At 42.7% G+C, this 26,364-nt stretch overlaps 1 protein-coding gene across 1 annotated transcript in view; it reads left to right on the top strand.

Moving 5' to 3' along the window:
• The window catches only part of LOC308318225 (copine-4-like), a gene marked incomplete at both ends in the record, with an annotated part of 236,256 nt that overhangs the window by 34,069 nt on the left and 175,823 nt on the right, over nucleotides 1-26,364 (top strand). Inside the window, one exon of the mRNA XM_080767684.1 lies at nucleotides 3,477-3,656. Coding sequence (XP_080623810.1) covers nucleotides 3,477-3,656 — 180 coding nt within the window. The remainder of the gene's footprint in view (nucleotides 1-3,476; nucleotides 3,657-26,364) is intronic.

The raw sequence follows: 26,364 nt of genomic DNA, 5'->3' as shown, positions 1-26,364 counted from the left end.
CACGGAAGACAGTTGATTGGCCACAAGAAGCCTATACCTAAATGATTCCCGGGCGTGGCACGGCTGCGGCCCTCCGCTCCAAGAGATGGATCAAATGCGGAGAACTAATTTCATCGCGGTATTATAACGTTATTATAATACCGCGAAAGTCGTATATTATACGACTTTGACTTTCACTACCCGCTGCTACTGTACTGTATATGTCTATATCACAACATAATGTTACGTCATTGACCATGCCATTGAACCTGGTAATGCACGGTTATCGATTCATGTTTATGAAAACTTGGCACACGTTCCAGTGGTTGGCAACCCATGTGCTTTAATGCAATCATAGGACTTTTATGTTTGAAAACGTTGGGTGTATCTACGAGCTGGCCTGATATGATTATGATTATGATATCTTCTTTCTTTCGAGTAACGTCAGAGGTCCAAGGACATTGTGGTATTGCAGCTAAAGCTGCTTTCAAAGTCCAGAAAGAAAAATGACAAGGACTGGTTATATCAGAGTGCTAAATTGAGGCTCAAACCAATTAGAAATAACTTTGAGGGACATTTAGACAATATGATATTAAATATTAAAAGCCGTTTTAAAATGCATGCTATTTGCGCTTTAATGTTTTTTTGTGTGTGATTAGATTTCAGCTGAGGTAATTGCAACGTTTTTTTGAGCGGTGCTAAGGGCTCCAACGCGTGGCACCGCTTCACTTTACTCTATTTGTTTATTTGGACAGGACAATGCATATTAATGGACGTCACATGGACATAAATACACTAGATATAGCACAGTTGCTACTTTGCCCAAACGCAAGAAAAGGGTGTGCCATTTTCTTTTTTGGGGGGGAAGGGGCACTTGAGGCAAAAAAGAGCAGGGGCTCAAGCCCCAAAAAGCAGTGGCTTACGGTCCTGGCAATGAAATTGCAACAAAATAAATAGATCTCCACCCTAAACACAAGTGCATGCATGCTCGTGCGCAATGCGCACACAGACACACACACACACACACACACACACACACACACACACGCACACGCACACACACACACGCACGCATGCACAAGGCGCCATTCGAGAGAGCTGCTATATTGTCACCATGTAGGCCAGTTGCACTGCCTCTGTGTATACTCCCCTATATGCCCAAAAGCCACCCCTCTCTGCACGTGCCTGAATGCGATATTGAATATCATTTTCAAGTGTTTTTAAAAACCTGCAACCATTCTGAAAGTTCAATAATACAACACGGAAACAATGTACGAGGAAAAGGAGACGAGGAGAGAGAGGATGAATAGAGCAGACGACGCTCCAGACAGATTCCTTCACATGTGGCTCTAATTAAGCAGACAGCCTCCACAGAGCCAATTAAGGCATTCTGGGCGGGAACCCCTTTTGGTGTCATATAGCATTATGTCATACTTTAGCTATTGAAGAAAAGCAGATCTACGAGCTTGTAGAAAAATCGTGAAAATCTTTGATTATATATTCTTTCAGAGCCAAAGTTTTTGCTTCTTGGGGGTGGGGGGGTGGGGGGTCCCTGGAACAACATATTTTCAGACGGGGGTCGGCGGCCAATTATACATATATCTTTGAGCGTCCTTGACATGAAAATGTTTGAGAACGTCTACAACAAACGACATTTTCTAGAATCGTTTCCCGGGTCTAAACGGTTTAAAAAGGAGCGTATATATACCCTGAGCTCTGCACAGACACAGCTCCATCTGCATATTACTGTACGTACGGTACGGTACGGTACCGCTCAACATGCCAAGTGGACGGCTTCCAATCTGACGCGCTCCGCTTCACATTCACACGACCACGCACGCACGCACACACACACACAACTAGAGATGTTATATGTACCCAAGTGGACCCGTATAAGGGTATAGTTAATTGCATGCAGGCTCTCAGAGTTACGGATGGGTTTAATATCCGCTGTGGAGTTTTACTGCATGTGTATACACGCTGCCAACATTGTTGTTTTTTTATTACAGGAACATATCTCTCTCTATCACTTTTTAAATGGCCGACATCGACATGTATAGTACGTATATAGTAGGCCTACAATATTTTATCTCTTATCTCTTATCTCGATGACTAGGTGTATAGTGGAGTAGAAGTAAATGTATTGGAAATTGCAAAAACTCACGTAAAGTACAAATAGGCCTATGTACTTCAAAATTATACTTAAAGGGACACTTCACCCTTTTTGCAAAAAAAATATATGTTAATGACGTTTAGAAGCTTTAGATCACTTTCCTGGGGGTCTTTATGTGGTTTTAGATATTTTAGATTGTAGCAGTGAGCCTGTTGTCTCTGATGTCATGGACACTGGTCTCACTACCTTCCTGGACTACAATTCCCATAATTCTTTGGTGCACTGCTCCTCCTTGTGGATAGGGGGAGAGCTGTCTTACTGAGACAACATGTAGTCCAGGAAGGAAGTGAGCCCAGTGTCCATGACATCAGAGACAACAGGCTCACTGCTACAATCTAAAATATCTAAAACCACATATTACACACATAAAGACCCCTAGGAAAGTGTTCTAAAGCTCCTAAACGTCATTAACATATATTTTTTTGCAAAAAGGGTGAAGTGTCCCTTTAAGTACTGATTTTGAGGTACAAATATACTCGTACCCCCCAGCTATGGGACGTCGATAATCGATAAGAGCAGGATTTTCAAACCTCAGGCAAAAATCCTTCTCTTAACACAATCAGCGCCAGGATTTCTTTCAAGATTTCGGGATTTCGCGCAGATATGGCAGCTTTTACTCTGAAAGTCCCCACCACCCCCTCCGTTCCGTACAAAAAAACGGGAGAAATGATTATAACACGTACTGTACCACATGTAGATGGACGGGCGTCGAAATCTGATTAATCTGCAAAACAATTCAGAGTTGGGGACAATATCCATATGTTTGTAAATACAATTTCGATCCATTGGATGAAGCCTGGGGGTATTACTCATTTGTACGTTCTGTAGCTTGTGTGGTGCGAGCTTGCGCGAGTGCTGCAACAGGGCGGCTTGCTGCTGGCTCCTTATACCCTGCTAATTTCAGAATACTGATATGTTATTGATTTCAGCTGTTTACAATTCCAAACATGCAAACATGACCCGCTTCAATTACTTACAGTCTAAATCAGTTTAGCTTGCTGAGTAGTATTACAAATAATGTTATTGTCTTTTTTTATGTCCAATATATTTGTATTTATAGTTAAAATGACTTTTCAGGATTTCAATTAAAATATAGCAAAAGAATAGCTGATCTACAAGTTCAAAACGCGTCGCATAGATCGGCTATTTTTGCTACGACGTGCATGCAATGTGTGGCCCCTCTGGAGGGAGTTTGGAAATATATTGGCCCTCTCCATCGTCAAAGTTGACCACCCCTGCAATGGATGAAGCCTTGGCCTGGAAGAGAAGGTCATCAGGTGGATATAAAATAATGGATCTCTCTCTCTCTCTCCCTCCCCCCCAGGTGGACAGGACGGAGATCCTTCGTAGCTCGACCAACCCGACCTTCTCCAAGGTGTTCACGTTGGACTATTACTTCGAGGAGGTCCAGCGCATCCGCTACGAGCTCATCGACATCAGCAGCGCTCACAACGGCATGAAGGAGGCAGACTTCCTGGGATCGGTGGAGTGTACGCTGGGACAGGTAGTGTGTGCGTGTGTCTCTCTGTGTGTGTGTGTGTGTTTGTTTGGTTTATTTTCTCTTCTCTTCTCTTCTCTTCTCTTCTCTTCTCTTCTCTTCTCTTCTCTTCTCTTCTCTTCTCTTCTCTTCTCTTCTCTTCTCTCCTCTCCTCTCCTCTCCTCTCCTCTCCTCTCCTCTCCTCTCCTCTCCTCTCCTCTCCTCTCTTCTCTTCTCTTCTCTTCTCTTCTCTTCTCTTCTCTTCCCTTCCCTTCCTTCTCCCCTCTCTTGTGAGAGCATGCGTGCGAGCATGCACGCGCATCTGTGCGTGATTCAGTTGTGTTGGTCTTAATCCTCCAACTTTCATCTGTCTGATGATGATGATGTAACCTGATGAAATGCTGTCTGCTTCAAGCTGATTTCACACATCAATGAAGCCAACAGTTAAACCCTGTGCTGCTTGTAACGATGTAATGCAATGGTCCTGGATGTATAGTGGATTTGGATTGTGTTATTATTGTAACCTCGGCTACGTTGAAAACGAGGGCTTGAGGGCCCTCGACTGTATATAGAGTATATGAATAAAGGTGATGATGAATGCACGAATTCCCTCGGAAATAGAATAGACAGTGATCTGCAAATAAGAAGTACAAAGCCATATAGCATAATTAATAATACAGGCACATATAGATGAAGGCACTGACATTTAAAGGGACGTCACTGTACCGTTAAATTAGCGGTTTCCGCGAGAATAATCTTTAATTGCGGCCCTTGTCGGTAAAGCAAACAGAACAGAGATATAGGGGCGTTCAATCACGACGACATTCATATTCTGTAAGATCTTAATTTGTCGTTATTTTGTCTGAAATGCAGTGGTGGAAAGTAACTGAGTACTTTTACTTAAGTACTGTACTTAAGTACACTTTTGAGGTATTTGTATACTGTACTTTACTTGAGTATTTCCAATTTCCAGTACTTTTACTTCTACTCCACTACATCTCAGAGCCACATTTTGTACTTTTACTCCACTACAATTATTTGAAAACTTTAGTTACTAGTTACTTTGGAGATTTTAATTTTTGATTATTTTAAAACAGCATTAACAACTTCTATCCTATACATTTTGGCCATTTGAAAATAGCAGATCTGTAGATCTGCTATTTTCAATAGATTTTGTACACATTTTGAACTTGTGAAATGGCACATTCTGCATAATGAGTACTTTTACTTTTAGTACTTTAAGTACATTTTCAATTCCGTACTTTTACTTGTAACTTAGTAGTTCTAAATTGCAGTATTGGTACTTTTACTTAAGTGAAACAATTGAGTACTTTTTCCACCACTGCTGAAATGTGACTTTGTATAGGAGAGTCGGTCGCAGGCTGTTCACCATGTCACACACACACACACACACACACACACACACACACACACACACACACACACACACACACACACACACAGTCTCGTATCGGTTATCGTACCGTATGGCGTTCACTGGTATGACATACGGAGTACACTTCAACGTTGTTAAGTTATCAAATATTTGGCAGGAGTCCAGCAGGGGTCTGTACTACGCTATAAGACTTTCTCTCTATACACCGGCAACCCTTTGCAGAAACCACGTCTCGTGTGCCGAGCTTGTAGATCCGCTATTTTTTGCCGTATGTGTTCAGACCAGAATAGGGACACTATAGGGCTTTAAACCCATATTAAGACCGAGATCAGTTCTACAAATGTGATCGTCGCTGGCCGTCATTGATTTTTTTTTTTCTTAATTTACATTTTTTTTTCATGTTATATGAAAGCAGGGGATCATAGCTTCAAATTGACATATTGGTTGTTCAGTTTGACCCACCACGGTTTGGCTTATAGAGTATAATGTCTTGCAGAGAAACAGCGAGTTGAGAAAACAGGCTTGAAAGGTTCACTTCTGTGGTCTCTCACATTACACCTATAGCTACATGTTTAAGCATTCATTTCATATCATATGAATGTCATGGCGATTTCCGCTCTGACATTTATTTCAGACATGCGTCAAGAGTCTGCCTGTGCTATTAACTCATTTTGGATAAAAAAATAAACATGCGTTTTTCTCCTTTGCTGAACAGTTAGTCTTGCCGCTATGACTGTATGTAGACGGTATCAAAACGATTCACAAATGTATTCTGACTCCCAACAGTTTTCTGGGGGAAAAAACATGTTCTCACAATATTATGTCAGTGGCTCTCGAACCTTTTCATGTCAAAGACCCCCGGAAATGTACCTGTTTGGCCGCGGCCACTTCCGTCCTATATGCATTCTTCTCTTTCAATATTTGTATTGGTATTGCTTACACTCTTCAAAAAAATAGCGACAGAGTTTTGTGATTTTGTCAAACATAAATATCAAACGCATCTGATCAGACGGAAAGGATTATGCATTCGTTTAATCTATTCCGACCGCGAGCAGAGATCAAATGTAACCCCACTGGCAATGAAAAGGAATTTCCAGAGGAAGGGGGTATACTATATTATCAACTAATTGTAGGCCTACTGTACTGTGTGTAGCTGTTCAGTGCCGTAAAAGCGAAGTGAACAGTCACTATATGACTCTCTTTGGACTGTGAATAATACAGTATCATGAGATCCAAATGGAATGTGCGCACGCACGCACGCACGCACGCACGCACGCACGCACGCACGCACGCACGCACATCTACAAGCAAGCTGGGATCCGACTTTATTGTCACGTCACACAAGTTTAAAGCCGTGAACGAGTGGGTGGAAAAGAAATGGAATTCTATCTCCCACAAACTCCCAAGGCACTCCCCCAATACAATGTTTTGACAAGACAAGGTCAAATCGATTGGGTAACAAGTACATTTACTCAAGTATAGTCCTATACTGTACAATTTGTTATTTTGTGTACTGTACGTATACGTTTACTTCTACTCCACTACATCGATCTCAGAGGCAAATATTATACTTTTATACACCATGGCTACTAGTTACGGAGTGGCTCTTTTGTCGGATGCAAATATTTCAACATATCGACGAAACACACTGATGGCTTTTAGTTGTACGCAAGCGAAAATAAATCAATGTCCACAGGTTGTATTTTTTGGACGGGAACCCCTTTTGGTGTATACCGGAAAATCTTTTAATATGTATTATTTTTTCACAAGCGAACGTTTTTAACTCAAATCTTTGCTTCTGAGGGGTCCCTGGAACAACATATTTTCAGATGGGGGTCGGCGGCCAATTAGATATATTTTTGGTGGTCCTTGGACATGACAATGTTCGAGCACCATGACTGACTAAAGGCCCAATCCCAATTCACTCCCTTGCTGACTCAATGAGCCCTCACTGACTTATAGCTGCGCGTTCATGTGAAGTCTGCGAGGGCTTGAGGGATGTCCCGTTTGAAATCGGTAAGTCAGTGAGGGCTCAGCCCCGCCCCTTTATGTGCCCTTTGCCAAAGTCAGCATGGATGCTGACTTTGGCAAAGAAATTACCCACAGTTCATAGCGTTACCAGGGGAATGAGGGGGATCCTCCGAACGTCAATCATTTATGTATGCAAATTATTTATGTGTATCGCGGTTAGAATGTCAACAAACACAATAGTTATTTCTCACTGTTCTAAAAGGGAGACGGAATGGAAGGATAGGCTATATATTCAATAACAATAATAATAAGTGAAACATGATGAGAAATGAATAATGAGCAAAGTAAAATAATATGGAAATGCAATTTATAATGATTATTATATGAATATTACAACCCCTATCACACAGGAAAGTGTATTTATGAAACTAATAATAAAACGATCAGCTTAAATACTAAAATAGACATGATAGACATGTATAAATAGGCCAAGCATGTAGGCACTGGCTGTGAATAAGGACATTTTTTTATAAAGTGATGCAAAGTGTCAAAGTGCAAAGTGAATGGCGGACTCATCTTCAAAGTGCTGTCCCATTTCTTTCACAACTATTTGGAGCCCTTGCAGCCTCTCACCCTCAAGCACTTACAGCTGACGTCACTAAAGTCAATGAGGGTTCAGGGCTCAGGGCTTGAGGGAGACAATTGGGATTGGGCCATAGAAACATAGGTTTTGTAGGTCTAAATGGGTTCAAGTGCATTGATTTGCAAGCAGCTTCACAGTTCCTTGTGGCATTCTAAAATGCTATTTTTTTTAATAAAATTTCTAGATTAGTACTTGTGGTACTTTAAACTAATGTTTATGCCAACACTGTTGTACTTACTTATACCTATCGCTCCTTTTTATGAAGCATAGGCCGTTGACTACAGTTTGCCAGAGTCCTCTATCCTGGGCCTTATTTTCCAGCTGTTTCCATGTCAGTCCACACTGCTTGATGTCAGTCTCAAGGTAGCCCTGCGCCAGGTGTTCTTCGTCCTCCCTATCTTTCTTTTGCCTTGTGGGTTCCATGTAAGGGCTTGTCTTGTGATGCTTGATTGATTGATTGAAATCTTTATTAACAGTTTGCAGAATTACAGTACATTTCAAGCACAAACTCAATACAAAGACTGTTAACTGTGAGTGGACGACCCAATTAAGCCTTACACTTGTTTACAACAGGGTCCACATTGTTCAATTCATCAAAACATTTAGAGACAAACAAATAGACACTTCTATGTAGTTAAAGAACAGAACAGGAATTCATCATATAGGAAGCGAAAAGGGAAAAATATATATATACAGTGAGGGGAACAGGGGGATAAAAGAAAACGAAAGACAGAGTGTAGGGCGCCTGCACACAACACCATGCGTTGATGCCATGTGTGCATATGTGCAGGCACCCAACACCACGTCCATACAAAAACATAGTACAATCCATAGTACAAAGACAGAGTGTAGGGCGCCTGCACACAACACCATGCGTTGATGCCGGTATTGGGCTTCCGGAGCGTGTGGCCTATCCACACTGTACAACACTGTAATTCAATTCTGAATTTCGGATATTGTTGGGACGTGCATAGCCTCCATCGTTTCACTAAGTAAATGACTAAGCAGCGTGATATTGTGTATATTAGCCAATCAGCTTAAAGACCAAAGAGTTAGAGAGACATGGATGTACTTTTAAGGTAATGTTTATTTCTGTCAACATCTGTAACCGGGATACCGGTCATAATACTCATGCGAAAGTCACGCCACTTTCGGGAAAGATGACTCATGTAACTCAAGAATATAAAGTGGGGACCACTCCTCCTGTGAGAAGGAGAGAGGAAGAGAGAGTGGTACGGAGACGGAGAACGCTGTGGCGTGTATGGAGAGATGGTAGCTGGACTCTAGGGCTTTGCCTCTCTGCTTCTGACTGTCACTGAATAAACTGAAGATGTCGACAACTACTATGTCTTCCAAATTGTCTTTTCCATAAACATAATGGCGTCGTCGAACAGGCGTGAACTGTTTGGTGACTAGTGGACAACGGTCTTCACGAACACTGATGCTATACATGAAAAGAATGTGGGGTTCGGTCGGAGGAGATTTGGGAAGAAGACTTCCAAGAATGCAGATCCGGAGTTCCAGACCCGGCTCGCAAAACTACAGGAGCAAGCTATACAGAAGCAAACAGACTGTATCCACCATGAGTCATTCTAGATCAACACATGCAAGTCCTTCGAGGGTAAACCCTGGAAGAGGGGGGAGATGAATAGACTTCCGAATGCGGCACGGTTACAGATGAGCCTCACAGTGACACTGCTGTGAAGGAAAACATGACAAAAGAAAGAGGACATCTCCAGTGAATAATGGACAGAGGACTGTAGCAGCAGCTGGCTGGCTGAAGCAAAAGGACACAGTGACAGGAGAACTATACAGGAGTGCAGCATTGCAAAGAAGAGATCAACAATGCAGACGCAGATGGAAGATTTCAATCTAATCCTGTGTGAATGTTTTGTATTCTGTCTTTTCAACATTTTACATGTTATTATGTTTTGTTGACGCTTCGCTGAACATATTAGAATTTAGGGAAATGTTGACTTAAAGGGATTCCTAAGGCCTCATTCACACTATTGAGACAGCTGTCTTGTCCTTGTCTTGTGTCTTGTCCGACAAGACACAAGACAGGCCTATGGACATTAGTCAACAGGGTATTTTGCCATGATTGTGAAGGTTACTTATTTGGGTGGCATAATAAACTCTGGACTTTTAAGTGAAGAGTGGTCAGACAGGATACCGTGCCCTTACTCTCGCAAAGGACAGGAGGGGGACGGAGGTGTGCATGACATGATCTTACAATCAACTGGCTTTGTTGGTTTTTTTAAGTTTAAAGTACAAATTGATATTTCACATGTGAAATTAAATAAACAATACAAAAAATATAGCAGATCTGCAATTTTTTATATGACAGTATATGCAATGTGGCCCTCTGGAGTGAGTTTGGAACTATATACAGTACCACAGAAGTTGTGAATATTGATAACAAAGTTTTAAACTAAAACGTGTGAAATTATTCAAGATTGAGCAGCTACATATTTAACCCATTTAGACCTGATTTAAATTCTACAAATCGACCAAATCGTCTTCCAAATCAGACAGTTTTCTGTGTCAGTGGTTCTATTTCTATTTCATTTCAAGGACCCCAAACGTAATATGTATAGGTCGCCGACGCCTCAAAATGTGTTGTTCAAGATTACCCCCCCGGAAGCAAAGATTTGATTTAAAAAAACGTTTGCTCTGAAAGAATATATTCAAAGATTTGCGCCACATTTTCACGATAAAAAAATAATAAATAGCAGACCTACAAGCTCATAGCGTGCCACCGAGTGGCGCGCTATGAGCTTGTAGATCTGCTATTTTTCCAATAGCTAAAGTATAACATGAATGCTTTAAACACCAAAAGGGGTTCCCGCGCAAAATGGGTTAATGGCTAAGAGATGCTGCCAGAACAGTGAGAACACCAAGCATAACATATAGTCTGCACTTCTGTCAGCCTGAGATGTGAAGGTATGTTGTGGAGCGCAGCTGCTGCTCGCTTCCATCCCATCCCTCGGACCACTGGGACTATCCCTGGCCGTGGGATATTGTATGTCTGCAGTGCACACAGTCCCAGTGGTGGAAAAAAATCAATATTCTCACCTTTTTTTTGTTTGAGTGGTGCACCCACTCCAAGGAACAGCAATGTCCGTGTTCACCCATCCACCTATGTGTTGGTTCACCCACCTATGTGACGTTAATGAGCAACAGTATATTACTATGAGTACCAGTAGGGGGCGCTGTTGTGCCAGAAACAGAGAGAGAGAGAGACAGTGCTGCACTGTTGCCTGCTAATGAGAGAGAGAGAGAGAGAGAGAGAGAGAGAGAGAGAGAGAGAGAGAGAGTGAGAGAGAGAGAGAGAGAGAGAGAGAGAGAGAGAGAGAGAGAGGAGGGGGGGGGGGGAGAGACAGGGGAGTTGCACCACTCAGTTCACACGGGTGTGATTTTGACTGAAGTAAAGGTATCAATACTTTACTGTAATATATAAATACTCTGTTAATTCAACATTAACTTGAGTGAAAGTACAAACGTTGGCTTCAAACTGTAATTATTTATTTAAAATAAAGCCTAAAACCGCTTGTGTTTATAACCACGTCCAGCTTCTGTGGGCAACACGGAAGTGCATCTCGCGGTCTAACTGCAGACTGTTCTTTTTTTTGGGGACAATAAAGTATAGTTATTGACCGCGACGGAGGCCCGCCGTCTCAAGAGAACTTGAGGCACTTAATTGTCTGCGTAAAGTTCACTTGAGCCGACCGACTCTGCGCCGTTCGAGTTGCGTCCCGATAGCGAATATTGTGTCCCTATATAGGTGACGACGAGTCCCAAAATCCTTGAACAACCGGTATAGACCGATTCACAGAGGGGTGCCCTGGGCGCGGCCATTACTGAGGTGTAATACATGGAGCAGGTGCTCTGTAGACCAGGTGTAGCTAATCAGTGCTGCTGCACTTAATGGTACACCTCAGTAATGGCCGCACCCAGGAAACCCTCTGTGAATCGGTCTATAGGTTTTGGGACGATGATGGGCTCATGTCGACACCTGGCCGTCTGAACGGCGTCTGTGACAGTGCGGTCACAAAAAGGGACACGAACAAGGCCTTGATTGATTGATTGATAAATTGATTGAATACTTTATTAGAGAGAATGAGTCTTACTTGCCAGAATGTGAACCCTGGACATTTTGAGTATACAGTGCCCTAAGGTTTTATGTTAGAAATGTTGAGTATGGGTCCCCAGCATTTAGAAACTGCCGGATGCTAACTTGCATATACTGTATGTCGGACAATTTTCATAATTAGCATAATAAGCCATTAACATCCAATATAAGGCAACATTTTCAAACATGCTTTAAGTAGCATGGGCTTGGACTCCTCGTCATGCATTGAAGGAAGCACAATGTCAGTCCGTTGCTCTCCCCAGGTTGGCAGAGGGAGTATTAGTATTAGATAATTGGGGGTACGGTGGCACAGTCGGTAGTGCTGTCGCCTCACAGCTAGAAGGTCCTGGGTTCGATTCCCGCTTCGGGACGCTGTGGGCGCTGGCGGCGTGTTTCCTCCTCCACCTCATCAGTGCCCATACCCGAAGGCGGGGTTGGCGAAAGGGCCTTTCTGTGTGGAGTTCTCATGTTCTCCCTGTGTCCCCTATAGGGTAGGTACCCTCACAAAAAACATGCCGTAATCCTGGTCACTAAACTGCCTCCCCCTGGCCAGCCGGGGCGCCTGATGGAGGGGAAAGGAACTGGTTGGAATAACGTGTTCCTTCCACGCGCTACGTCCAACCAGGGACAAAGGGTGTGTAGAGCCCAGGATCACATTAGATGATTGACACAGGGGTGAAAAATGGGTTACAAAATTGCGGGATAAAAAAAAAAGTATTAGATAATTGACACTGGGTGAAAAAAAAAGAGTTACAAAATAGTGGGATCGTGGGATAGAAATGTAAAAAATAACCTATGCGTTCCGTTCATGCACGTCTGTCATCATACGCGGTCTTTATCGGAGGGGTCTTGAACTCGAGGCCAACGTGCGTTCGCTCCCGCAGGAGCACTTATCTGTGGACGAGGCGTGATTCGATCTCTTCAACGAGCCCAGACGGCGAGAGGAAACATAATTGGCCAACTGTGTTAACTGTTGATTTCCCTGGGCGGCCGAGGGGAAGCATTAGCATCATGTGCACAACACCCCCCCCCCCCCGTGATGAGATAATCGCCCCGAGAATGACCCTGCTGCTGCAGGCAGTGGAACGGTATGGCTTTGAGTTTGTTTTATTCTATGATTTAAATCCCGTATAGTTGGTTTTATTTGAGTTTTTTTGTGTGTTCATTTTAATTTTTTTATTGCAACTAGACAGATTCATATAGTCTACTTGCCAGCCCATAGAGCCCCATTGTGAACCCGGACATTTTGAGTATCCTAAAGAGAAAATAATTAGAAATGTTGAGTATGGGTCCCCAGCATTTAGAAACTGCCGGATGCTAACTTGGAATGGATTCAGAATCATGAAAGCCCCCTAGTTTGACATGTCACATGCTACTTAAAGCATACGGAAAGTTTGATTTTTTTTTACATTTTTGCCTGCCATAGGATGTTAATGGTATAGGGTCACAAAGGGTAAATGGTGCATTTATATATCACTCATTCTTGAGATGAGGGACAAAAGTGGAAAAAACATGTCCCACACATAAGAGCCTTATTTTATGTAAAAAATAAATTAATTCATAAAAATAAAAGCACTTGCAAAGTTAAGTGTAATACAGTTGTGAATTATTATGCCCTTAATTTCATTATAATTGTTTTCATATTCCATCTGAATTAGTTAAAAGCAGGCCCTGTACCCAAAAAGGCCTGTATTTAGCCTGTCCCCAGCAAGTGGCCACAATTTCAAACTGCCAAAAAAGTGTCTAATACTGTCACAATCACATAAATATACATACTAAATTAAAGTAGATTGTCAACAACATAGCAAATAATATACACAGTTAATTTTAATTTATATTTTCTATTAAATATCTCATATCAAATGTTCGTCCCACGTCTCCGTCAACTCCGTCAGGTTTTTTAAAAGTCTTAAATTAATCAGAAAATATTGTCGACAGATTTAGCCTGAAGACTCCTTTTCCAAGTCCCATTTATATTTGTTGCAACAGTGGAGTACCTGGTCTGACAAGCATTCAATTGTTTGATATTTTAAACAAACAATGTTGATAACAATGCTTTTACATGTCAACTCCGTCTGCACATTTTTATGATCTTTGTTAAGAATTCCAAAATAATGTTTATTATTTTAGTTTAGGGGTTAGGTTTAGCTAACAAAATTAAGCAAAAACAAAATGGCTACATTGTACTAAAGAGGGTTAAGATGAAAACAAATGCCATTTTGTCAACTCCGTCAGACGTCAACTCCGTCAGAGTTTGTGTCTGACGGAGTTGACGTGTATCTGACGGAGTTGACAAAAGTGTTCCTAAAACAATAAAATTATTGTTTTTGAATAATGGGCAGTATTCTAATTTGGCACACAGTTAGAGCATGCCTTAAGGAACATTTTTGGCTATGGGGCCATCACAGATTTGTCTCGTGGTGACCATGGCAGCCATATTACAAAAGAGCCGCCACCTGATGTTATTTTACAATAACTCAAGTTCTACACCACCTAGGATCTTGATTCTGGTGACTAAGACCTCATTTTCAAGGATGAGGGATACAGTGGTACAATTTAGACTTTCCCTGTGACCATGGCAGCCATTTTTCAAAATGGCCGCCACCTGCTGTTATTTTACAATAACTCAAGTTCTACACCACCTAGGATCTTGATTCTGGTGACTAATCATACATTTTCAAGGATGTGGGGTACATTGGTAATATTTAGATTTGTCCTGTGACCATAGCAGCCATTTATTTTTCAAAATGGCCGCCACCTGCTGTTATTTTACAATAACTCAAGTTTTAGACCACCTAGGATCTTGATTTTGGTGACTAATCATACATTTTAAAAGATGAGAAATACAGTGGTACTATTTAGATTTGTCCTGTGACCATGGCAGCCATTGTTTTTCAAAATGACCACCAACCTGCTGTTATTTTACCAATAACTCAAGTTTTAGACCACCAAGGATCTTGATTCTGGCGACTAATCATTACTTTTTCAAGGATGAACTTTCTCTGGGAGAGGTAAGGGCTTATTTCAGGTGCAGGTTGAGTTTCTACTGACAGGACATTAAAAGGAGGTGGGCTTTCTGGCCTCTGGGGCATTGTATCTTGGTGGCCTCCTGCCAGTGTTTCTCCATCCTTCTCCTGAGCTCTGTGTTCTGGGGCTCTGTTATAGTCAACTTACATTGTCTTGGCTGGAGATTGCTTTCCTGCAGGGTCCAGCCCAGTCTTGTGCAGATGGCTGCTGGCCCACCTGGAGGCCCCAACCTCACTTGTTCGGTTGGTGTGATTAGGTGGGGTGGTCTTCCCCAATCAGGATGAGGGGTTTGACCCTTTCAAACGGCAGTCTGGCCAAGTGTCTGTATTTAGTTGTGAGTTTAGATACAGGATACGATTGCTCACCCAGCCCCAGGTGACATGAGGTGAAGGCTCCTTTGATTTGGTAACATTGCTTTGGTTGACATGCTGGGGACACAGAGAAAGACACTGATGCCTTCAGTGTCTGCACATCCTGCCTGATGGTCCTGAAGCCAAATCTTCTGTCTTCAGTCTTTCGCTCACTGTTCACTGCTCACTGTTCACCTCACCGAATTTAGCCCAAGGAGTTTGACCCCTATTTTGGCCATAGACCCCCTAGTTTGGCCATAGCCACTTGCCCAAATGTGCCGACATGTGCTGACCTCATCACATCTGTGATGATGGCTATGGCCGTTTTTAGCCAACGTAGTGTTTTTTGTGCAAAACTAATGCTTGGAATGGATCCAGAATCATGAAAAGCCCCTAGTTTGACATGCCACATGCTACTTAAAGCATAATGAAATTTAGAACATTTAGCCTTATATTGGTTGTTGATGGTACCCAACTTTCAGCAGCTGTCAAACATGCCCCTAGGGTGGTCAAATAGAAACCAATGTGGGATATGTTAGTAGACACCTTTACAAACATTGGTGAAGAAAATTCTTGGTAAGAAATGTATTCACAGATTTTATATTATTCTGATAATATTCCCTGAGTAAATTGGTAAAATAATAGCAGGTCCACCATTTTTGAAAATGTCTACCATCCATGGTCACAGGATCAATCTAAATAGTACAACTGTATTCCTCACCCTTGAAAATGTATGATTAGTCACCAGAATCAAGATCCTAGGTGGTGTAGAACTTGAGTTATTGGGAAATAACAGAAAGTTGGCGGCCATTTTGAAAAATGTCTACCATGGTCACAGGACAAATCTAAATAGTACCAATGTATCCCACATCCTTGAAAATGTATGATTAGTCACCAGAATCAAGATCCTAGGTGGTGTAGAACTTGAGTTATTGGGAAATAACAGAAAGTTGGCGGCCATTTTGAAAAATGGCTGCCATGTTCACAGGGCAAATCTAAATAGTACCACTGTATTCCTCATCCTTGAAAATGTGGGATTAGTCACCAGAATCAAGATCCTAGGTGGTCTAGAACCTAAATCAGTTAAACTTGTCAACTCCGTCAGATGTTCGTCAACTCCGTCAGACGTTCGTCCCGTGATGTTTTTGTTAATTTCCAAAGAAATTGAAAATTTGCTGTCAAATCTTTTGTGCTTATGTATTGAAACACCAACTGAAATGATACGTAATGATGATTTTTTTTTTTTTTACATGGTTTTCATGTTATAATATTGAAAATAAAGGTTGAAATGACGGTTTTGAGAAATTGGATATTTCATAATAGTGTGATATTGGAACAAAATAATATTAAAAGATTTGTATTACTTAACTTGATTACTGAAAGCCATTATAAGATAACTGAGGACTTTATATTATTGTTGAAATGATAAAATTCAATTAAAAGGGATTTTAGTGTGTCTGACGGAGTTGACATGAATCAGGTATTAAGTCCATAAATGTCCCATTTTAGAAAGAAATGTTATGCGAAAAACCTGTTCCTTCTCAAGATTGGTAGTTGAGACCTGTGTCTACAAATACATCTATTTGATTTGAATGTATCTTAAAAAAAAAAAAAATCCAGTTTGAAAAAAGTTTTGTCCCTTATCTCAAGAATGGGTGATATAGCGGCGGATGCCATGCAAAAGGCACCAACCAGCACATCGGGAGCAATTTGGGGTTCAGCGTCTTGCCCAAGGACACTTCGACATGTAGACAGGAGGAGCCGGGATTCGAACCGCCGACCCATGGATCATTGGACGACCTGCTCTATACCTCTTCAGCCACAGTCGCCCCACAGGCCAAGAGAGATCTGGCACAAGAAACTCCTATAAAAAAAAATTGCCCAATACTTACAGCCGGTCAGCAAGTGGATTAATGCATGTATGTATATATATATATAATATAGACAATATTTTAGGCCAATACAAATATACCAAATGTCCCACTTTAAACAAAAGAAGCCTGTCGGCTTCCATAGTCTCTTCAACGGGGGTTGAGAGCTACCACAGGGTGTGACACACAGTAAAGGCAGGGATCTGACTAGTCGAATCCGCGGCACACTGCCATACTGGATTACCATGCAGCCAAGAAGCCCAGATGGCTACGCCAGCCCAGCCGCCCGGGCCAAGAGTCTCTATTTATGAAAGAAATACATATTTTACATACATTACATTACATTTAACTTTTTTTTTTCTTTTCTTTTTGTATAGTTGAGGGCAAGTATAATGTTTTTAGGCATATCTGTCTTATATTATTAGCCAGGGATCATTTTAACACTATAGGGCTGTCAAACGAACCTTTGAGCAGCATCACTTGGAGGAGGCAGTGCGGCCCCCAAACAAAGCAAAACAAAACAAACAGAATGTGCAAGACTTCCAAGCTATAGCCTCAAATCCCTCGACAGACATTAATCATGTGTCGATACAGCTCTGAAAGCCTCTTATCGAGTTGCAGGCAAAGGCTTTCACAGAAAAGCTGGCGATACAGCCTCTCTGTTGGCCTGTGATATTTTATAAGCTATTCACCTTTTTCATAAGTCTTCCCATAAGTCTTTGCGTTTGTGTGTGCACGAGTTCCTCTTTCTCTTGCTGTGTTGCCAGTTTTGCAAGTGACATTATGGTTTATGAAAACAACCACAAATGAAAATAGCTGATCTACAAGCTCACAGCGACACATTGTGAGGTTGTACATCTGTTATTTAAAAACACATTGAGAATAAATCAAAATATTTTGAATATGTTTTAAACATTATAATAAAAAAGGCACAGATGGATGTCCGTGGACAATAATTACATATTAATCTGGGGTTCCTTGATGTGAAGAAACGTGGAAGCAAGCCCAAATAAGCAACTACTGTATACACTTTAGAATCAAGCCCAAAAAAAAAAACATCAACCAGCAACTACCAATAATTTATTTGCAGAAAAAAAACAAAGTCAAAGGTTGCTTATAATAAGCAGACATGGCAACATGGCCTGAAGGAAACAAAGCACACACACACAGGGAGCTCCAGTTCCTTGGCGGGGAAAAACGTGGATAGACCTGCTGCAATAATACTGCCTTTCTCCCTCTCTCACAGGGATGTTGTCCCCGTTTGCTCCGTCTTAGGCGCCCTCCTCTCCCGGCGGGGCGCCTCTGTTTTAATTCCCACTAACAACAACGCATACATGTTCTGAATGGCCCTGCCGACAGATTCAGTAGAGCAGCTCGGAATCTGTTCTTGAGAGATTACGTAAATGAGTTACTGTGAGAGTGATCGTCTATATAGCCAACGCCAACTCGGGATTCCTGGCTCGCTGACCTCCACAATTTCCTATATCCAACATCAGGTTCTTGAGCTCTGCAGTGTTGTCAGCCAAGCTGTCGCGCCGCAGCACGTCTACATTAGTTGGTACGCTTCTTTCCCCTCGCTTTGCCCTGGGTTGGCTCCCATAGAGTCAATTTACTTGCCTCAAGTTGCAGTGCCCTGCCAACCTCATCCTTCTCTCTCTGACTTTGTCCGTGACCCTGTGGTATAGGTCCCCATAGAGGTCCACATTTCTGATGCGTCCATGTGACACCTATAGTGCCATTCGTAGCATTACATAAAGTCTGTAAGAATGTCACGACTTACAACCATGTCTTGCAAACAAGACAGCTCCATCTTGACTGGTTCCTCCCACTCTGTTTTGTCTGCTTGTTTGAAACACATACAGTACTAGACCGGCCTCCTACTCAGCAGCAACTATAGAAGAAGTGCCCCTCGGGGCACAGGTTTCCACCAGGATAATAGCGTTTGTGATGTTTCGACAAAATATGTAGGAGTAATATAAACCTTTTTTTCCCCTGCAATAATCTGTCGTCTAGTCTAGTGGTTGTATATTCAGGGTAATTAAAGGTAGAGTAAGTGATTTCACTTCATTCAAATATCACTTGTTTTTTTGTTTTGTTGTGATAATCCTCTCTACTATAGAGTGTGCTGACCATATAAGGAGTTCCTCCCTGTCCCCAGTTAACCCCTGGGGGTCAAAAAACCTTAGGTTTTCGTTTTTGACTCTCTATCCTGATTGGACGAAGGCTTAGGTCCCACAGCCAAAAACTAAACCTAAGGTTTTTTGAGTGAAATTACTTACTCTACCTTTAAAATGAATATACTGTGTCACACTCTGTACTGAGTGCGGGTAGAATATGCCATAGGTACTGGAATTAGTCCTCAAAAAGTCACAGAAAAAATCCCCAGGTACTCAAAAATACTCCAAAGAAATACTCAAAATACTCAAAAATACTCAAAAATACTCCAAAGTTACTGAAAACGTTTTCCACTTAGTTGTAATATATTCAAAAGTATTTGACAAAGTCAGTGGTGCAATCAAATTGCTTTTATTCACCTCAAAAGTGTCCAGTGAGAAAAATGGCGGTAGTTTCTGTCAAACAAAATACACCTAAACTGGCCAGGTGGGCTACAGGTCTTCTCTCTCCAGGATCAGCCCTTCAATGACTCCTGGGCAGTGGCAGGTTTCCTCCTTATAAAGGCCAGGCCCCTCCCACTACTAGACCAATCCATCCCTGTCTGAAACTTAAGTTACATCCCAGTCTAGCCCATGTCCAAAGACAATCTATAACTCCCAAAATGGTACAAATGCCATGTAGTCTGACAATAACAATATTGACCATATTACTCAAACAAGCACTTAGATAATAACAAGAATCTTCTCTTTAACAAAACCCCACAGTTGGTATGGTCCACTCATGGACCAATCACATAAGGCCCCCTTCACATAAGGCCGCCTGAGTCACTCCTCGGTGCTTTGCCTCTGCCCAGAAGTCAGGGAATACTGTGGTAAAACAAAGAAACAAAAGTCATACCCTTGATACACACAATAGTGAATAATAAAGAAAAAAACAATACATGTGGCAAACAGCACAGGAACAATGTTAAACCAGTTTGCGTGTGTGCACTCACCAAACTAAATGAACAGGGCCCTGGCTATTGTGTCATGGTGTATTGTATAGTGTTATAAGTGTGATCATTGTGATGTGCCGTTAGTGGCAGGGTGAACTGCCACATTACCCCCCCCCCCTCTCCAGGCGCAGCCGTGGGGGTTAATCTGGACAGGTAGTCTGCCAACAGGTTTGTCTTGCCAGCTCTGTGCCGGATCCTGAAATTGAAGGGTTGCAAATCCAGGTACCATCTTGTGATCCTAGCATTGCGATCCTTCATCGTATTGATCCAAGACAGAGCCTTGTGGTCTGTCTCCACATCAAACTCCCTTCCAAGGAGGTAATAGCGCAGGCTTTCCAGAGCCCACTTAATGCCTAAGCCCTCCTTCTCAACTGTGGAATACCTGGTCTCCCTCGGCTCCAACTTACGGCTGAGATACAACACTGGTCTCTCCTCTCCCTCATCCCCTTGCAGCAAGACCGCTCCAAGCCCAACATCAGAAGCATCGGTCTGGACCACGAAGCGCTTCTGAAAATCAGGACTACAGAGGACAGGGGAAGAACACATTGCTTTCTTGAGAGCAGTGAAGGATTCCTCACACTCTAGGGTCCCAACAGAGACCTCACCTGCCTTTTTGTGCGTGGGCGCTCTGCACTGAGGATGGCTTCTACTTTATCCACGAGAGGGCGAATGTATCCACCTCCCAGCTGGAATCCAAGATACTGCACTTCACTCTTGGCCCACTCACACTTTTGAGCATTGAGGGTCAGACCGGCTCCCTCAATGCGTGTCAGGACCTGCCTCAGGTGGTGGAGATGGTCGGACCAGGAGCTGCTGAAAATGGCAACGTCATCCAGGTAGGCAGCACTGAAGGACTCCAAACCTCTGAGAACAGTGTCCATCAACCTCTGGAACGTTGCCGGCGCCCCATGAAGTCCAAATGGCATTACCGTGAATTGGTACAGCCCTAATGGTGTGCGGAACGCCGTGTACTGCTTGGAGGTGTCCTCTAAGGGAATCTGCCAATAACCTTTGCAGAGGTCAAGAGTTGTGATGTACTTGGCAGTTCCCACACGCTCCACCAGCGGCACCCCATATGACTCTCTTCTTCGAGTCACTTATACAACTGAGGTTACTGAAGTAACCCGAAGTTTTGTGCCCATAATCAATAACACTTTCAGACAGATAGCATTTCTTAATCAGAGACATAGAACTCCCACTATCCAACAAAGCTATTACATGTACACCATTAACAGTTGCTGGATGAAATGAGGACTCTTCTGACTTCATGCTTAGCTCTCTAGCCATCTCTTTGCGGGGCACATAACAATAACCAGACAGTTTAGGCTTTTTCAGTGGGCAATCAGAGGCCTTGTGGCCCGGCTGCTGGCAGTAAAAACAAATTATTTCCTGTCGTCCCCTGTTACCCACATTGCCCTGATTCCCCTGACTGGTACTGGCTGACTTGCTAGACCCCACATTCCCCTGAGTCCCATAGTTACCCTTCTGGCCTTCCGGCCGGTTGTCACCTCGGTGGGACTGGCGTGGAGGCCTGGCAGCTGAAGTCATCCGGGCGTTGACGTACTGGGAAGCCAGTTTGGCTGCTTCCCAGCCGGTGATGGGCTCTCTCTCCTTAACCCAGGTGCGTATTTCAGGTGGAAACACTCGTAGTAACTGCTCCAAGATGATGGCCTCCCCGATGTCCTCAATGGTGCGCTGGTCCGGTTTAATCCATCGCCGATACAGGCCCTTCAATCGTTGGTAGGTTTCGGTGGGCGCTTCATCTTGGGGCAACGATGTGTCTCTGAAGCGCTGACGATACGTCTCCGTGGAAATGTTGAACTTTGCCAACAGAGCCTGTTTCAGGTCTGCATACGAGTTTGAGAGCTCTTCATCCATGGCTGAATAAGCCTCCAGTGCCTTCCCTGTCAGCAGAGGCACCAGCCGGTACGCCCACTCCACCTCTGGCCACGCCCAGGTCTTCGCAATCCGCTCAAAGCGGAGGAGGTAATTCTCCATATCTTCCCCTTCCTGGAAAGGGAGCAGCTTGGGGTCTTTGCGAGGTACTTGGGGTGCGGGTGGCTGCTGCTGGGGTGCGGGTGGATGCTGCTGGGGTGCGGGTGGCTGCTGCTGGGGTGCGGGTGGATGCTGCTGGGGTGCGGGTGGATGCTGCTGGGGTGCGGGTGGCTGCTGCTGGGGTGCGGGTGGATGCTGCTGGGGTGCGGGTGGCTGCTGCTGGGCCGCCTGGTTTGCTGCCCGGATCCCTCTCATCTCCCCCAACAGTGCGTCTTCTCTCCTCAGTTGGGCCTCCACAAATATGCGCAGTATATGCCCCACGTCCTCCTTGGGTGCAGGACGGTGGAGCGGAGCGGCCTTTGCTCCTCCCTCTTCATCCTCCCATTCCTCCTGTTCCAGAACATCAGGTTCTGGTGGTTCTTCTGGTAGTTTTTTGCTCCTGGTTCCTATTTTCTTCGCCGTTAGGGCTTTCTTCTTCCACACGGTGGCCATATCTGCCACCACCACTGCCACCAAATGTCACACTCTGTACTGAGTGGGGGTAGAATATGCCATAGGTACTGGAATTAGTCCTCAAAAAGTCACAGAAAAAATCCCCAGGTACTCAAAAATACTCCAAAGAAATACTCAAAATACTCAAAAATACTCCAAAGTTACTGAAAACGTTTTCCACTTTGTTGTAATATATTCAAAAGTATTTGACAAAGTCAGTGGTGCAATCAAATTGCTTTTATTCACCTCAAAAGTGTCCAGTGAGAAAAATGGCGGTAGTTTCTGTCAAACAAAATACACCTAAACTGGCCAGGTGGGCTACAGGTCTTCTCTCTCCAGGATCAGCCCTTTAATGACTCCTGGGCAGTGGCAGGTTTCCTCCTTATAAAGGCCAGGCCCCTCCCACTACTAGACCAATCCATCCCTGTCTGAAACTTAAGTTACATCCCAGTCTAGCCCATGTCCAAAGACAATCTATAACTCCCAAAATGGTACAAATGCCATGTAGTCTGACAATAACAATATTGACCATATTACTCAAACAAGCACTTAGATAATAACAATAATCTTCTCTTTAACAAAACCCCACAGTTGGTATGGTCCACTCATGGACCAATCATATAAGGCCCCCTTCACATAAGGCCGCCTGAGTCACTCCTCGGTGCTTTGCCTCTGCCCAGAAGTCAGGGAATACTGTGGTAAAACAAAGAAACAAAAGTCATACCCTTGATACACACAATAGTGAATAATAAAGAAAAAAACAATACATGTGGCAAACAGCACAGGAACAATGTTAAACCAGTTTGCGTGTGTGCACTCACCAAACTAAATGAACAGGGCCCTGGCTATTGTGTCATGGTGTATTGTATAGTGTTATAAGTGTGATCATTGTGATGTGCTGTTAGTGGCAGGGTGAACTGCCACATACTGTATAACAGGTAACATAACAGTGTATTCATAATAATATAATAATAATACATTTTATTTATAGGGCACCTTTCAGGGCACTCAGGCTCGCCGTACAACAAGTTAAAAACAGTGGACACAAAACACAGTTAAAAGCAAAAGCAGACAATTAAGTATAGCTTGCAGCAGAAAACACAGATCAATCATAGGCCTGCCTAAACAGGTGGGTTTGAAATGAGGTGATAGAGTCCATGTTATATCAGGGCGGAAGGAGTTCCAGAGGTATGGGGCAGAGCGGCTGAAAGCCCCATGGTGGACAGACGGGCAGGGAGGACTTTCAGTTTGATGGAGGAGGCAGACCTAAGAGACCGGGTACGGGAATGTCGACGTGAACAAGGTCAGACAGATAAGAGGGGGTGTGAGGTTATGGATGGCCTTGAAAGTATGGAGAGAAGGATATTATAGTCAATGCAGTATTTGATGGGAAGCCAGTGGAGTTGGTGTAAAACAGGGGTGATGTGACTGATGACAGCGGTTCTGGTGATGATACGTGCTGCAGCGTTCTGGACCAGTTGGAGTTTATGGAGGAGTTTGTGGGGGAGACCAAAAAGAAGGGAATTACAGTAGTCCAAGCGGGAGGTGACGAGAGCATGAACCAGGATTGCAGCACTGTTAGCGGTGAGTGAGGGGCGGAGGCGGTTGATGTTTCTGAGGTGGAAGTATAGGCAGACCGGATGGTGTTGTTGATGTGGGTGTGGAATGAGAGAGTGTGCTATCGAGGACGACACCCAGACTCTTAACCTGAGGGGATAGGGGGAAACCAAGGGTTACTGTCTATGGTGAGGGTGAAACTGGGTTGCTTGTGTGGATTTGGGGGTTGCACAGTCGTTAGTGCTGTCGCCTCCTGTCAGGTGAAAAGAAGCAGCTTGGACTTCTCATGCATAGAAGGAGGCATGAGGTCAGTCCGCTGCCTATTGGACAGATGCACAGAGAATAAGTTTAAACAATTTAAAACAAATATTCTGTGGGTCTTTCACAATCCTCTCTGACAGAGACCCAGCGGAAACTTTATGTTCCAATAATTTGTGTACATTTTAGTAGGCTATGTAATACTGAGAAAGCTAAAATAGAAACATTGGAGAAAGGTAATATATAGGCTAGGTTTGTTTTAGTCGTTGAGTTACACTAAAATAACTTGTAGGCGTATTCTATATTTTGGTATGAAGCACAAACTGATTGACATTTTTATTCACAGTTTGTAGAATGAGTACATTTCAACAAAAGTACAAGTTGATATAAAAATCTGCTAAAAATTCTAAATGTAATCTACAGTGAATCCAGGTGTCAAATTTCAAAGATTAAGATTGAGAATAAATACAAAATAAATATTGTTTAGAGGACACTACTTCATAAACATGAAATAGCTAAACTAGATAATTACCACAATTAACATTTTTACCAGCCCACCAACAAAACATCCTTATGGCATGCTGTATGTCTATATAGACACAATAAGTAACTTACAGAGGTCTTGATGATCCTTGGGACCTCCATGTTGAGCAGAATTGTTGAGAAGAGATCTTCAGCTGAAGCCTGTTTATGTGATAAACAGGTGATTCATTCACTGTAGACAATGCATTCAAATGCAGAGATTAAACGTTAATGTTAATGGTCACTGGTTGTCTGGCATTGGACAGATCACCTGTTAATGATCACATTATGGATGAACTGAGACCAGTTTACACCTCTTTGACTCTGGTGAGTTTCATCATAACTACAGAACTTCCTTTGTGGAATGTTAAAGGTGCTGTAAGGGGATATGTTTTGTTAAAATGGCTCTAGTAAATTTTGCTATATTGTTTTGTTCAGTAACAGAGGTCTTTCCCATAGCCCTCCATACCTACTTCACCTAACATCATTTTTTACTGTTTCATAATGTGAATTGTGTTAAAAAGTACAATTGATCAACAGTAATATAAAGAGGGAATTACGGCCTGGGCTCTGTTGTTTATTTAAGAACATATTAGCCTACTTTAGTTACATACAATGTTATGCACCAATTAGTCTAGGGGTACGCATAACATACAAAATGGACAGGAAACCTCACTCAAAAGTTGAAAATACTTTAATTGTACTTCATACATAAAAGTTACAGCGGTACAAATGTGTTGTTCTTAATACAAATTACTTGATGGAAGCTGAGAGAGACCCAACAGAAACTTAATGTGCAAATACTTTGTGTACAATTTTTATTGTGTACTAAGAAAGGTAACATATAGAAACATTATATAGAAAGGTAATATATAGGCTAGGTTTGTTTGTTTGTTTAGTGGTTGAGTAACTAAAATAACTTGTAGTAGGCCTATTCTATATTTTTGTATGAAGCACGAACAAAGTGGTTGATTGGATTGACATTTTTTATGAACAGTTACAAAAAAGTACAGGTCAAAAACATCTCCTAAAATATTCTAAATGTAATCTACAGCAACATGTCAAAATTGCATAATGATCAGACTAAACAGATCCATCGTTCATGTTCATGATGTTTTTGGTGTCTTGAATTAGTAAAACTTCCACACCACCGACCACAAGGGGCAGTTTACATCGAGTGTGTACAACCCTGTGAACTTCTAAATTATTTTGAATTACTAAAAAGCATGCATCAGGCTTTCTCTCCAGTGTGAATTCTCTGGTGGCTTTTTAGGCTGGACATTCTAGGGAAGCGTCATATGAGAGAAGTGTTGTCCACACTGATCACATCCATTAGGGTTTCTCTCCAGTGTGAATTCTCTGGTGTTTTTTCAGGGTGGACTTGTCAGAGAGGGTGTTGTCCACTACAGATC

Source organism: Protomyctophum bolini (assembly GCF_963924005.1).
Source record: "Protomyctophum bolini genome assembly, chromosome: 7".
Lineage (NCBI taxonomy): Eukaryota > Metazoa > Chordata > Actinopteri > Myctophiformes > Myctophidae > Protomyctophum > Protomyctophum bolini.
This window is presented reverse-complemented; position numbering and strand designations above follow the sequence as displayed.